The sequence below is a fragment of the Pezoporus occidentalis genome, unplaced genomic scaffold, assembly GCF_034315485.1.
Source record: "Pezoporus occidentalis ecotype Australia unplaced genomic scaffold, CSIRO_AGI_Poc_V1 ctg118, whole genome shotgun sequence".
Taxonomy (NCBI): domain Eukaryota; kingdom Metazoa; phylum Chordata; class Aves; order Psittaciformes; family Psittacidae; genus Pezoporus; species Pezoporus occidentalis.
The window spans coordinates 2,130,358-2,145,317 of NW_026912972.1; the positions used below are offsets into that span (position 1 = coordinate 2,130,358).

The 14,960-nt window shown below is 50.2% G+C and overlaps 1 protein-coding gene across 26 annotated transcripts in view; it reads left to right on the forward strand.

Annotated features, from left to right (window-relative positions):
* PCBP3 (poly(rC) binding protein 3) overlaps positions 1-14,960 on the forward strand; it is a 41,857-nt gene that overhangs the window by 16,990 nt on the left and 9,907 nt on the right. For 4 of the 26 annotated variants that reach the window (XM_062601780.1, XM_062601774.1, XM_062601791.1 and 1 more), the window contains exons 4-12: positions 668-700; positions 1,151-1,267; positions 1,646-1,777; positions 2,054-2,182; positions 4,830-4,973; positions 7,644-7,685; positions 11,131-11,209; positions 11,914-11,973; positions 14,432-14,484. In XM_062601780.1, the coding sequence (XP_062457764.1) occupies positions 668-700; positions 1,151-1,267; positions 1,646-1,777; positions 2,054-2,182; positions 4,830-4,973; positions 7,644-7,685; positions 11,131-11,209; positions 11,914-11,973; positions 14,432-14,484 (789 nt within the window). The remainder of the gene's footprint in view (positions 1-667; positions 701-1,150; positions 1,268-1,645; positions 1,778-2,053; positions 2,183-4,829; positions 4,974-7,643; positions 7,686-11,130; positions 11,210-11,913; positions 11,974-14,431; positions 14,485-14,960) is intronic. The other 22 variants (XM_062601784.1, XM_062601801.1, XM_062601835.1 and 19 more) reach the window with 15 other exon arrangements.

The following is a 14,960-nucleotide window of genomic DNA, read 5'->3' on the forward strand; positions in this document are numbered from 1 at the left end:
TGCATGAGCTTAATGATGACAGACCCACAGAGGAATCAAAGACTATCCCCCTAAAATAACCCAACCCAAACCCAACCTAGTGCCATTCCCAACTGTTTCCCTGGGGTCGTAAGTAGGTGTTTATGATCATTTTGCCTGGAATTTTACTTAAAGAGCTTCATTAAGACTAAAAATGTCATGCAGGCCCATTGAAGTTCTGCAGCACTTGTCTCTGCATTTAATTGGGCAGAAGAGCTCCACATGGTGCTTTGCACAGTAGTTTGGAAAGTCCTGGCTATCCAAGATTGAGGGGTTTGGTGTACTGAAAGGGCAGATTTATAATGGAAGAGGTTTGCAGCGTGAGCACCTTTCCCCTATATGCTTATGCCTTATTTTTCCATTAGTTTGTCCAGCCCTGGAAGGATTCACAGATTTACTTGCTTTATATCTGGAAATAAAGACATTAGATCTCTCTTTTGGATACTAGATCAGAAACCTGAAGTCACAGGGATCAGGGCCACAATGGCTTCAGCTGACCATCCCATGGGAATGGAGGGTTGGGCACCACAAAGGTGCCCAAATGCTTGACTTTGTGTTGCCACCTATCAGAGAGATGCGTGTTTGGAAGGGTTGTTTTGAAGGTGGAAGTCTTGATAGTAATAGCCTGTGCTTCTGCTTCTTGTTTCAGAAAGGAGAGACTGTGAAGAAAATGCGTGAGGAGGTGAGCAACCTGCTCTGTACCATGATTTGGAGGAGAAGGAGACCATTGGGGTCTCCTGGCCAGAGCTGCACACTGCAGTAACTCCCAGGGTCAGCCAGATCCAGTTTTCTCACTCTGGCCTCAAATCCCTATTGTATTTAATGGGAAGTCTCCAGAGCCAAGAATTGCTCTTAAATGAGCATTGAAATCAAGTCACTTTTCAGATGCTTGAGGTTGTTGAAGGTCTTTATGCCTGCAGCCACCAAGTAGTTAACATCAGATGAGCAAGCAATGCTCTGCTTCTCACAAGCAATGACCCCGTGAGCTGGTCTTGCCTTGATCCATAGGGGTTTGCATTGTGGTAAAAGACCCAAAGCAGATGCTTTTTGAAGGTGAAAGCATCACAGAGGGCAGGAGTAGTGACCAGAGGCCAGTCTGTAGTTATGCCAAGGGCTTCTCTTCTCTTTCCAGAGCGGGGCAAGGATCAACATCTCGGAGGGGAATTGCCCCGAGCGAATTGTGACCATCACTGGCCCCACCGATGCCATCTTCAAGGCTTTCGCCATGATTGCCTACAAATTTGAAGAGGTGAGAAACACCAGCCATTTGCCCTAAAAGGGCAGAGTAAAAGGGTCTGCATCCAGACCCATGGGTAGCTCTGGCATTGCCCATTGTTGGGGACTGCAATGCAGATAGGTTTGCAGATAGCAACCCGTGCGTGCCAGTCTGGACTTGCTTAGCTGGCATAAAACCTTCCAGACATCTCTAACTAGGCAAGAACTGAGCTTCAGTGAACTCACAGAGGTCTCACAGTGAATTAACTGCAGGGATGCTCAGTGATGTAGCTGCAGACAGAGGCTAGCCACAGTCTGAGGGACATGAGCCCTCTTCTCTGGCTGAGGGCATTTGGGTTGGCCTGGATGGTCAGGTACCAAAGGCTGATGGGTTGCCCTCTTCCTTCCCAAGGACATAACCAACTCAATGAGCAACAGCACTGCTACCAGCAAACCTCCAGTGACACTGAGACTGGTTGTGCCAGCTAGTCAGTGCGGTTCACTGATCGGCAAAGGAGGCTCCAAGATCAAGGAAATCAGGGAGGTAAGTCAGACTGGATATCATTGCATGTAATCACCGAGCTGATCCATGACCAAGGGGGATCAGCCTTGGAAACCAGCATCCTTATTCTGCTAGCATCATGCATTGCTTCTCAGGATGCGATGCAGAGAGGATGCAGAGATGATGCAGGAGCAGCATCCCATGGGACATCGCCGCTGTGCTCCTGCTGATGCAGGAGTTTGTGCGGCACTGGAGCTGGCTTGCAAGGGAAAAGCATTCAGCTGTGGGATTTCTCCTCCTGTCTCTTTCTGTCTCCAGTCCACAGGTGCTCAGGTTCAAGTGGCGGGGGACATGCTGCCCAACTCCACGGAGCGGGCGGTGACAATCTCGGGGACACCCGACGCTATAATCCAGTGTGTCAAACAGATCTGTGTGGTGATGCTGGAGGTACAGTCTGTAACCAAGGGGGTAAAGTACCTAGGAACACAAAAACCACCCCAGCCGGCACCACCAGGAGCGCTGGGAGCTGTGGAGCGTGTGTCCTACCCTTCACCACGCGTTGTCAGACCACTCTCATTGCCTGGTACCTCCGTTTGACACCCAGTGTGTTTTCCCCCACCATTGTCTATTGTTTCTAGAGGCCCGCACTGGAAACCTGCTCAGTTGGGTGTCCTGAAGGAGATGGTTTGTGTTGTAGCACAGGAGAGATGGGTGCCAGAGGAGGCCAAGGCAGTGGGAAGGGGATGAGGGCTGCAGTTACTCCACCAAGCGCCCAGCCTCCTCTGCGTAGGGCTCATGGTGCCCCATGAGGACCATGGCTTGGAGGAGGAGGAAGCCAGTGCATCCTCATCACTGGGAGCTGGAAGTATAAAGCTGGGCTCCAGTAAGGCACAGCAGAAGTAGTGAGTAAGACTGGTGGAGAGCAGGGTCTGTCGGGCACATAGATGTGTGCCCAGGGTGGTGTTCTCTGATGAGCACACCTTGGAGATCTCTGCCATGGAGAGATGCTGCTGTACCAATGGCTTATTGTTGAGGATGACCGCAGCCGTATGCCCTGTGTCCACACCTCAGATGGGAGAAGCTCCAGGAGGAAGCCCTTTGGGACACAGGACGGTGACATGCTCCACTCCTCTAAGACATAGACTGGACCAGTGTCAGACCCCTCTCCCTTGCTGCCTTCCTTGGCAGGGAGAAGTGCATCTGCCACTGCAAAAGCTCCAGATGAGGATGGCAAAGCTTGGTAGAGATGAAGCAAACCCAAACGTGAGCTGTTTCAGTTTGGCAGCAAAAAGCTAAGGGGAAGATGCCACAAGCATCCACTCCTCCATCCACCACTGCTGGTAGTGATGCTCAGGCAGGGGAGTGCAGTTGTAGCTGCACAGGGACTCCAGGTTATGCGCTGGAATGTAGCAGAGGTGATGCTTGCAGGTGTGTTATCAAGTGCTGCTCTCACTGACAAAAGCAAGGGGCACTGCTGCTCTGTTATGGCTCAGCAATGGGAAAGAGGCAAACCTGGAGTTTTCTTGCAGTCTGAAGTGCCCTGAGTTTATCAGCTCACAGAGATGTTCCTTGTAACCTTTCAGGCCTAAATCCTTGCTCAGTTGTGCTGGGATTTTTAATGCAATAGCACAACAAGCAGGTTTGTGGTTACGGAGGCAGTGCTTTGGTCATAGAGCTTTGCTGCAGACCTGTGCTTAGCAGAAAGGTTTGGATGTGCCACTTAGCTACAAGTAGACATCCGGAAGAACCTACAGAGAAAAAAAAATGAAGAGTTTTCCATGAGAGAGTAATTTCTATTGCCTGTCCTTCCATAGCAGTATCTGAGTCATTTCACTTCAGGTAGAACCAGGAGGCTTTTATCTGGAATCTCTCCTGATCCATAGAAACCTCCGTAATATCTCCTATGGCCTCTTCAAGAGGTAACCAACAGAGATGATGTGGGTGAGAAGATCCTGCGCACTGCACAGCGGGATGCATCACTACAGCTTGATATGCATCACTACAGCTTCTGCTCTGTCCTACACAGGACTGGTCAGGCCACAGCAGTGAGGAGCAAGACGGAGAGGGCCAACCCCACGTCATACTGCCATGGGAAGAGGACTGGGAATGCATATGGGTTGGTGGCTCTGCTGCAGGTGTCTGGCTGCTTACAAGGACTAGCAAGCTGGTGCAAGCTACCACCATGCAGCTCTGGGATAAAATCTCTGGGCACCCTCACTGCTGTCAGGGGGGGTTCCAACCTCTGGCTCCTCCAGGGCTTGGCACCCTTGCCAAAGTGATCACTGTTGTCCTGCTAGGACCAGCAGTTGGAAGGTCTTGACCACAGTGATTATGCCTTACAGCATCTGCTGCACGACCATCCATGTCTTGGTTTGGATGGTGATAGACCAAACCAAGTCCTCAAGGTGACCCTGTGAGGAAGATGAGAGGGGTCAAAGAGCTTGAGCATCATGCCACGTCACTCAGAGAGGCTGCTCACTCCTGTTGCCCATGCTCACAAGCCCATCCCACAGCTCCTGGTGCTCAGTGGGGCTGGTGTGACTCCAGGACAAGGCTGTTGACATGCAAGAGCTGCAAAGAAATGCACTGCACACAGGAGGGATTAAAGGCCTGGTCTATGGGTGGACCTCCCCATTTCATAGAACCAGAAGATCATGGAATGGTTTGGATGAAGGGACCTTAAATCTCATCCAGTTCCAACCCCCTTTCATGGTCAGGGACATCTTCCACTAGAGCAGGTTGCTTCAAGTCCTATCCAACCCGAATGCTTGAGGGTCATCTGGGGGTGCTTTGAGGAAGGTGCTGCCTTCCATTGTCAAGCTGGCTTCTAGTTGGCATCAAGCAGAGTGAAGGTGATGGAGGCAGCAGAGGGCTGGGAAGCCATTTAGGTGCCCACATTGTCCTTGTTGTCCATCAAACACTCTCTTTCCCCTGTGTCCTCCTGTCCAGAAGCGCGGTGTGCCTGGTGCGGGTGTTGCTGTTGGTGGCCCCCGGGGGCCGTGATCCTTTAGGTGCTTTCTAACACTCTCTTTGCCGCCGTTTCAGGAACGCTGGTTCTAATGTTCTCTCTCCCTCTCCTTGTCCCTTTTCCTAGTCCCCACCAAAAGGTGCCACCATTCCCTACCGCCCAAAGCCCGCCTCCACCCCTGTCATTTTTGCAGGTGGTCAGGTAAGAGCCGACCCGCTTGCAGCCTCCACTGCCAACCTCAGCCTTTTACTGCAGCACCAGCCGCTGCCCGTTAGTGCACTCAGGTTTCTTGCCTTCTCACTTGCATGGTGTCATCCCATCCATTGCACGCCATGGCAGCTGGACTGAAAGCTCTCGGTAGAACCAGGTTGATGTCTTGCCTTCTGTAGTAGCTGCTGGAGGATGAAGGGGGCAGAGCAAGGGAGCAGGGTGTTAGCTCCACCAGGCATTCGTGCACCAAGGCTGGAGTTTGCTTCGTTAGACCCAAATCCAGTGTTTGCCAGCAGCTGCCACTGTAATAAGAAAAGTCTTGTTGAGTGAGAGGCTGTTATTGTGCTCTCACAGGGACTGCAAGTGTTTATTTTCTGTCATCTCAGTCCAATTAAAAGTCATAGGGTCCCGGACTGGTTTGGGTTGGAAGGGACCTTAAAAAGCTCATCCAGGCAGGGACACCTTCTGCTAGAGCAGGTTGCTCCAAGCCCCTGTGTCCAACTTGGCCTTGAACACTGCCAGGGATGGGGCAGCCACAGCTTCTCTGGGCACCCTGTGCCAGCGCCTCAGCACCCTCACAGGGAACAACTGCCTGAGAGCTCATCTCAATCTCCCCTCTGGCAGGTTAAAGCCATTCCCCTTGTCCTGTCCTTACAGGCCCTTGTCCAAAGCCCCTCCCCAGGTTTCTTGTAGCCCCTTTAGGTATTGAAAGGCTTCTCCAAGGTCTCCCAGTACCTAAGGGGGCCTCTGCACAAGTTGTTTCCTTTCTCCCCAGCCACAGTAAATAGCAGAAGGACAAACTAAGGATGGGAGCAAAGCCCGAGGCACAGGCTATTTCAGGCAGCATGCTGAATTAGCATCTTAGTCACTGCCAACATCAGGAGGAGGAGTGTGTCATTCGTTTCTGAGCAGCCCTCCCGGAAAAGAGCTTTGAGTCCAGCTGCTTGGTGAACTTTTCTTCTCAAAAGGGAGAGTAAGGTGGAGGTAGCATTGCTCCTGTGGGCGAACAGTTGGTGTCTTGCACAGAAGTGATGCCATGGGATGAAGCAACCATCTCTGAACTGAGAGGTCCCTTGGCTGTGGCAGAGGGCAGCAGGCAACAGTCAGTAGTGCTGTGAGGTGCTTGGGGTGGGTTGGACCTGCAGAAGCAGCTCAGGAGGCTGAGGGATGCAGTGGCAACTACCAAAGGGGTCAGCCCCTTTATCGGCACCTGAAAGCCAGGGTTAGACAGGCCAGCGCTGTCAGAGTTGAGTTGCATCTGTCCAAGACACCTTCCAGCGTCTAATTAGCTGTTTCTAATCAATTTTCCTAATTAATGAACAACTTAGACCTTTGGGAAATACAAGCTTTTATAGCAGCCTCTGATGTATCCCCATGGACATACTGGTCCCCATCACACTGGGATGCCAGGCACTGGGACCACTATTGCTGTGCATGGGGCTTTGCCTCCTCCCTCCTCATCCTCCTCCAAGATTCGGGTTTTTTTCCCCACACTTTACTGTTTGCGAGCAATGTGGTGAATTTGCAGGAACTTTAGAGGGGTTAGTCCCTCTTCTTGGCTCTCTTTACTCTCCCTTTTCCAAGTGTTATCCATCTCTTTTGCCATTTCTTTGAGAATCACCTGAATGATGCGCCAACCAGTGAGATACGTTTTGCTCACTGGTTAAGTCCTAAATGTTGGGTTCTCTAGGGTCTGGCTCTTCACCCATAGTGATGCTTGTTTTCAGATTCTTTACAACAGAGAAAGAGTTACAAAACCCCTGAATAATTTGTCTGGCAGACATCTGCACGGATTTATCAGTTATAGGTGGTGAAAGCCATTGCAGTGCAGGCAGCCCATCCCTGAGCTTGGGAAGATATCAGCACCAGTGGCTTTCTGCATGGCAGTGTCTTTCTCTCCCTAGCAGAGCACTGGAATATACTGGGTAGAGGCAAAGCATGTTAAGAGTTGTGCACTGAAACTATGGGTGGACTCACTGCACTGGCTTGCTTTGTAGGATCGTGGTTAGGTGTGAAGGGTGATGGTAATGTCACTGTGCATCCACTACACAAGATAACTCTTGTTTCATGCATCTCTTTTATGCAGCAAAGTGCAATCACAACCTTATATTCGTGCTCCAGGCTATTCTGTCACCTTTAAAAAGCTCATTCTTTCCTTTTGGAAAAGCCAAACTGAGCTGAAGTCCCTGAAGTTCGGTAGCTTAGCATGCTTCGGGTTTAATTGAACCATAGAATGGTTTGGGTCGGAAAGGACCTTAAGATCATCCAGTTCCAACCCCCCTGCCATGGGCAGGAACACCTCACACTAAACCATGTCACCCAAGGCTCCAATGTGGACAGGAGATGTGCAACCTGGATTGGAGGTGTACATCTCCCTCCCACCCCAAGGATTCTGCCCCAGGGCATTTAATGTATCACAGGGGTTCCCTCCCCATGGCTAGCCATGGCAAACCTCATCCTAACCTCAAAAGGAAGCTGCTTAAGTCAAGATAAAAAGTCCTACACCCTGCTTTCACTAACAGCAGAGCAAGGGGAGAGGTGTGATGGAGTCTCAGTAGGTCCCAGGCAGAGCAGGATGAGGGCTGAGCTCCTTACCCCCTGCAATCCCAGCTTTTACCCAGTATCAGGAAGAAGGGAGCAAAGTCCAGGGAGAGCCATCTGCAAGGAGACATGGGGTTTTGCACTCAGACCCTGCCAGCCCTGATAACATCTCTCTCTTTTCTCTTGCAGGCCTATACAATTCAGGGACAATACGCTATTCCACACCCGGATGTGAGTTTTACCCTCATTTCTTTTCTTCTACCCTTTCATGCCACCTGCATGCTACTGTGAATTCACAAAATATTAATATTAGACATTAATATTAATAGCGGATTTTCCAAGCTAACTGGCTGTGTGTAGTATCTGTAATACCTTCAATAGCCTTTTAACCTGTTAGCACCAAACGTACTCTGAGGACTTGGCCTGATGCTAAATTGTTTGCATTGTTCAGTGCTACCCCTCTTTATTTTTGGAGAGAAACCATATTCTGTGCATTTTGTTCCTTAAAATGATCAAAACAAGCAAAAAAAAGAAACAACTTTCCCCTCTATTTCCTTCTTGTTCTTAAAATACTGGTAAGACAGGGGCTTATTTAGGTGCTGAGTACTTCGGTGGTGTGGGGAGAAGAGCTCCAGCAACATGTGGTTTCTTGCTTGAAGCCTTGGCAGGGTGATGTGTGGTTTTGGGGGTCCTCCTCTGGGTGACTTGGAAGCAGGGGCTGACATTGGGCAAAATGCTACTGGCATCCCCTGAAGGGGATGGTGATGATGGTACGCACCACACTTCTGGATCTCTCACCTTCCTGATGGCTATGCATCTTCCTTAGGGACCTGGACCTGGACCTGGGCCAAAGTGTTCCCCCTGGGTTTGATGGCTGTTTTTGGGGGGTTGGCTCACTCTTACATGGGTCAGGGGGTCACGGGCACGATCCCCACTTGGTCTCGTGCTCTTTGGTGCTGGGGACAGGCTTCACTCAGGCTTGCAGCACTAATGGGTTTTTGCTGATGTTCGGATGCCCCAGATGCTGGGGCTGGTCTGGGAGCCACAGCACGTGTAGGGAGCATCTGCTGGCACATCTGCATGTAAAAGTACCAACAGCAATAGAAACCAAGTGTAACTGAAAGGACTTCTCTATGAGAAGCAGCAGAGAAGCACTGCAATGTTGGAATCATGGCTGACAGCCAAGGGAGCTCTTGGAAAAAGGTGGGATGTTTCTATATGGGTTTCAGAGAGGATAGAATTCCCAGCGAATCCCATTGCAGAGGCTCCTTCATGCTATGAGTCCACGGGTTGAGCACAAAGTGCCATTCTGGGGATGTGGCTCAATTGTAAGTGGTGTGGTGTAGGTAGGAAGCCTTCTCCAGCCATCCCACACATGGAAAGAGTGTGATATAACTCTATTCCTCCTGATGTCTACTTGGGTATTAAATCATGGGATTCCTATTTGCGTGACTGAGAATGGGGCAAGGCTGTTGGATACCATGGATGCGTGATTCCCATGGGAATGGTTAGGAGCTGTAGGATGCATTTTGATCTTAGGAGCAGTGATTTCACCCAGGTTAGTGCAGGCCAGGCTTTGGCATTCCATGCAACACCAGTGTACATGTGCTTGGAAGAGCCTGCTGTGATAGTTGTTAAGAGATACTCTTAATTGCATGCACTTCACTTCTGCTCCCTACATATAAAGAAATACACTTGCATATGCAGTGAGAGGAGACCAATGTATTCTTTGTCCCAGTTTTCGTTTGCAAGTGGTGCCGACACGGTAGTGTGTTCTTTATTATATCCCTTGGATTGACAGGGGTAAAATACATTAAATCCATTTGCTGGCTGCACTTAACCCAATCCCAGCAGATGGGACCTGGAAAAAGTTGTTCATACAGGGGCCATCCTTACTCTCATAGCACTCTCACAAGGATAGGACATTTTAAACAGTGCAGAATCTAGTCTTGGACATGGTCTTAGGGCATTGCCCTTGCAGGTGTCTGCGTTTAGAGGATGCCTTTGGCAGCCTCATGACTGCAGAGCGGGCAGAATGTCGAATGCCAAAGCTGAAATGCAAGCTCCTGCCTTGATTTTCTCCCCTCAAAATGACACCTCAGCTGGAGTTTTGGCTCACAGACACTGTATGGGTACTCATAAGCTGTTCTCAATGTGATGTGTAGCTACCTGCCTTCATGAAGTCTGTGGTGGGAGGTGAAAGGATGACCGTGGAAGCCTGGAGCCTGGGGAATTTGGGAGTGGAATTAATGTTGAGCACAGGAAAGCTCTCCCTAGCTCGGGCATTGCTCCCAGGTGCACACCGTTAGCCCATGAGGTGTACCTGGGCATTGCTGTGGGTACCAAGTGATGCTCGGCATGGCTCTGTGTTGCTCCCAGCTCTGCTGTCCTGTCCCGGCCTGTTTCCCCCACCAGTGTCTTTGGTCTGTAGAGAAAAACAGAGGCTAAAGAAGTGCTCCCAGGGTTTTGCTTCCAGGTTTTTCCAGGAAAAGGGAGATGTTTTCCGTGCACATGGAGTAGCTTTCGCTTTGACACATTGGCGTAGCCATCCCCTCCTCTTGTAGGCTTGTTTATCGCTGTTACTACGTGTGTTTGCTGAATGCCACTGCCCAAACTATGTCTTTGCCAGGCAGAGCTCCCTTGGGTACCTCTCTAACAGGACCTTGCAGGCATTTTCCTCCCCACTGCCTCCCTCCATTCTCTCCCATGTGTGCTCAGCCCCCTGGGTCTCCTCTCTCCAGTGCTTCCCTCTCAACTGCTGCTGGCCAGGCCTCCCCACCAGCCATGCTGGAGGAGCAAGGAAGGTTTTGAGCATCGTTTCCCCCCATTGAAATTGTAAGTCCTGCCTCTTGCTTGCTGGGTGCAACAAGCAGTTTATGTCTGCGGGGTGATGGGATCTTCATGATCCTTTGAGCATCCATGATATGGCCAAGTGGGATGTGAGGAAGACTCTGTCCTGCTCACTGCTAGGCTTCAACCTGGTTTGGTTTTGTTTTCTTTTGGTTTATCATTGGTTTTGTTCTGTTTGGTTTCATTTTTAAATGTGGAGCAGTGGAACAAAGCACAAAATGTATTCCAAACTAACTCTTCTTCATGCATCCACTTCCCATGGGGCATGAAAACCTTACCCAAGCACAAGGGCTAAAAGGATCTGTAATACCTACTGGTTGTAGCTGAAGCCCCTATTTCCTCATACTGCTCAAGGGCTTCTGCTTGTAATGAGCTGACAGTAAGAGCCACAGATTTTCCATCACCCGGAGGTGTTTCCCCATCAGAAATGATGCTCATGGTGCAGCTCCAGCATCACAAAGAGCATCTGCTGGCTGCTGGCACATGCTTGGTAGTGCCTTTGAGATGGCTTCTCTGCTCTAAAGCTACCCTGAAGCGAGCAGCAGCCTCTGGTCATAGGTTGTGAAGCCAAAGAGGGGAAGGCTGGTACCGTACTTCAGACCCTGACCAAGCACTTCTGCAACAGATTTGGGCTCTATTGCGTTCATACGCAGGCCAAGTCCTTCTGCTAATGTTTCTGCCATGCCTCACCATGGCTTCCTGGTTTGGATTTCTTTCTGTTTCCTTTCTTTTCTTCCGTTATCATTTGGTTCTTTATTTTCGGTGTGACTTTGTTGTACTCTATGACAATAACCTTCTTAGCTCTAATGTCCCTCCTACCCCTCAGCAGTTGACCAAGCTCCACCAGTTGGCTATGCAGCAAACCCCCTTTACTCCCCTTGGACAGACCACCCCCGCTTTCCCTGGTACGTACCCACAGCCCTTTCTAGATATCCTTCTCTTCTTACCTGTAGAGTTTTCTCTCTCTTTCTAAACTCATGCTATTTAATGGAAGCAAGCAGGGGAAGTAAGGCTTGGAAGTTGCAATGTCCACGGGGAAAGGTTAACAGGGAGACTAGATGGATGCTTGGGGGTTATGGTCCTCATGGGTGAGCTGTTTCAACTGTGCATGCCTGGAATCCTCCACGCTTGCCTTGCTCCCAGCTTTGCTGGCTTCCCCAGCAGAAGCAATGAGCACCAGGCTCCCATCCTTCCCATTCCAGAGGAGGCAGCATCCCTGGCTGTGCGCAGATCCCTGCTTTCCCATGGAGAACAGCTCAGTGCTGGCTGGGGATGCTGCCCCAGTGTCCATGGGGAGCAGCGCCCAGTGGGGCAGATGCAGCCCCACAGCAGGGACAGCAATGGGAAGGATCCGTGGCCATAGGGAGCCGCAGTGACAGGAGGACCACCAGTCCTGGTGTGGCTCAGCAGCTTCATTCCCAAAGCTGGTGACCTGGGAAGTGCAGGGGATGGAGATAAAGCACCTTTGTTTGCTCGGTGGTCAAAGTGCTGGTTGGAAATGCCTTTTCTGACAGTATGCTCATCATATTTTGAGCTTCCTAGATGAAGTGACATTGCTTATCTCCTTGAAGGCAAAAAGCATTAAACCTCTTTCTTCTTTGCTCTTCAGGAGAAAAGCTGCCCTTACATTCCTCCGAAGAAGCTCAAAATCTGATGGGCCAATCATCAGGTAAAAAACCCACAAAGCTACAGGGAAATCAGCAGGCTTCTGTTGGAATATGGGGTTTCTTGAATAGGACTGTGCCATTGTTGTGCTCCTGGATAAGCTGTGGTGGTTGTGGAGGAGATGATAGGGTTTCTTGGTGGGCAGGGAGAGAATGGGCAATGCCGTGCCTGGCAGTGTCCAAGGAAAAGAGTGTATTGCCTACGTGGTTTGATGTTTGCATAGAGCTGCCATCTGTGTAATGGAGAAACATCAGAGTGAGCCCTCTCTCATTGAATTCTGCATAAACTGTGCTCAAAAGCAGTAGAAAGATGCCTGTGGGGACACAAATGACATACAGTTTTAGCCATCTCTAAGCCATTCAGGGCGAGCTGCATTGTTAGAGACCCTGAGGAGAGATGCTGATGTCAGATGTCCCACACATCCACCCATATGTGCCAAGTGTTCTTGTCTTTTATAACCTACATAGCTTAGAGAAGCCTCAAACCAGTGTGGGGACATCACCTAACCAAGAGAGCAAACGTAGCCCAGTAGGCCCTACAGCTTCTACAGCTGTCCTGATACCAACCTGCCCAGCCTAGTTTTCTGCATGCTCTGCTTTGCCCTTTGCAATCACCCAAGGCACTAATCCTGCCCTGACACATTAAAGCCATGGGGGTGGCATGTGTATATCAGACAGGGAGGACCTCTAAGCTAAAGCAGTCTCGGGGTAATGGTGAAGGACTGACCATTCCCCAGTGGCCTTTGTGGTGCAGTACAATGGCACTGTGTGCCCCAATGGCTTCCAGCATCTTCGGTGACATCCAAGAGCAGGGCAGGGGATGCTATCTATGAGCATTAGATATTAGATAGCATTAGATATGCTATCTATGATGTGCTTCCATCATCATAGGTGATAGATGGGTGCCTCAGCACTGCCCTGCATGCATCCCTAGTGCTCTGCTCCCTTCAGAAGATGTTTTCTGCCATACCCAGGCTGCTCCTGAGCTGAGCCTCATAATGCATGGCTGAGAGGCAGGGACACCCTAAGAGACATGGCTTGGTGTTAGGTGCAGTCTGCCTTGCCTCTGTGAGGAGGCTTGATGTGAAAGACAGGTCCAGGGCTGGTGGGATGTCCCTTCCAGTGCAGTGTGCTATATAAAGTCAGCACTAAGTATTGCCTGCTATATAAAACCTGGGCAGGAGCTGGTTTGTGCAGGCTTTGCATTGGTAGAAGGAGAGCATAGGGCTGTTGAATGGAGGATTTGCATCCCCATCCACTGTGTTTCCTCTTCTCTGTGTGGTTCCCAAATGGAACACATGGTAGAGACATCAGCAAGCCAATGCCTGGCACCTCTGGGAAGCTGCACTGGGGAATCATGCATGAGCCCATCACTGTTCTCTCTGGATGCTGAAATGGGATTGCCACATAAAGCTTTGTTTCAGTGTTTCAGATCTGGTTTGACCACGCTGGTACCCAGGCAGACATCAATTCACACTGCTGCTGGGTAAAACTTGGCCACTGCTTGCAGTAGCTGCTCAGCACAATTAAGGCAATGACATATTGCCATGAGGCATGAGGAATCCGTGTGGCTGCTCTCTTATGTTGTAGTAGTCCAACACTTCCAATCTCCTTGTGCTTCTTTACACTTCCTTCTTCCCTTTTTCCTTGGATACAGACATTACAGTCTCTCATCCTCTCGCACACACTGCTCTTAAAGTAGTTTATATCATATGGATAAGGGGGTTTGTGCAGTTACTGTAAGTTCCTGTTAGCCACCAGACAGCTTCTCTCTTGCAGATCTGATGTAGGACATCCTTGCTTCAACACTGAGGTGATTTGATATGGAAACCTGTGGGAGAGGCAGGCTTCAACCTAGGAATGTTACGGCGTGCTCTCCTCTTCCCTCTGGATGTAGACTGCTGGCTCCAGCCTTTCCCACTGGAGAAGGAACCCTCCGGGAGAGACTGCGAGGAAGCATATTATTGCTTTAGCTCATTTGCCATGTGATTCCGTAGGGAAGCACATCTCCATTCTGTTTGCCTTTCTTACCCTTGGAGTCAGAGGGACCACTGGTCCTGGGTCCAGCTAGCACGTGTGTCTTAGCAGTCAGGCTTCAATTCAGCGTGAGAGTCTATGGGGCTTTAACTTGCAAAGGAGCCCCATAGCCCTGTGCTAGCACTGCTGGATCCCCTGCTTTCAGGGTGCTTCTGATGTAACCAAGCAGCTCTGTGCTGCTGTGTTAGAGGGTGTGTGGACAACCCTCCATCCCTGAGGGATGCAGGGGAAGGTGGCAGCCAGCTCCAGCAGAGTCAGGTAGCAACTGTCTTCCCTCTCCTTGTTCCGGAGTGTGTGATCCCTTTCCCCTTCCCATTCCCGGAGCAGGATGCAGCCTTTGCAGTGTTGCCTGTTGTGGGAAAGCAGCAGAGCTCCACCGCGCGCTGCCTTGCAAACTGTAACCGTTTTCCCCTTGCATATGCCCAGGTTTGGATGCCAGTCCCCCGGCCAGTACTCATGAACTCACCATTCCCAATGATGTAAGTAAATCCAAGTGTGTGTGTATACACATATATATGTGTGTGTAAATACATAGATAGAAGCTGCAGGCACATTCAATAAGTTTAGAGGTGCCCCTTCACCAGGTTCACTCATACCATGTGCAGTCTGTTGGGGATCAGCCTGCAGCATAAAGTGCCCATTAGACTTTACCCCATTGGTAGATTTCCAAGGTACAATCCTCCTTCATGCTCCTTTTCCCTTTCCTGGGCTCATGAAACATGCCCAGTTGACAGCACTGGGAAGGGGATGAGAGGTCCTGAACCAACCCTGATTAAACTAGAGCTCTTTAACCTAGCACTGGCAGGCCTGAGGTGCTGTTTTGGTTCAAGCACAGTTACCAGGGGCAGGAGAGGTGAAGAGAAGGTAAGTAAATAGTGTTTCTGGTACCACCAAATGCCACACAAGTGTCTGAAGGACACTGAAACACATCTGAGTACTGATGGCAGACAGCTTT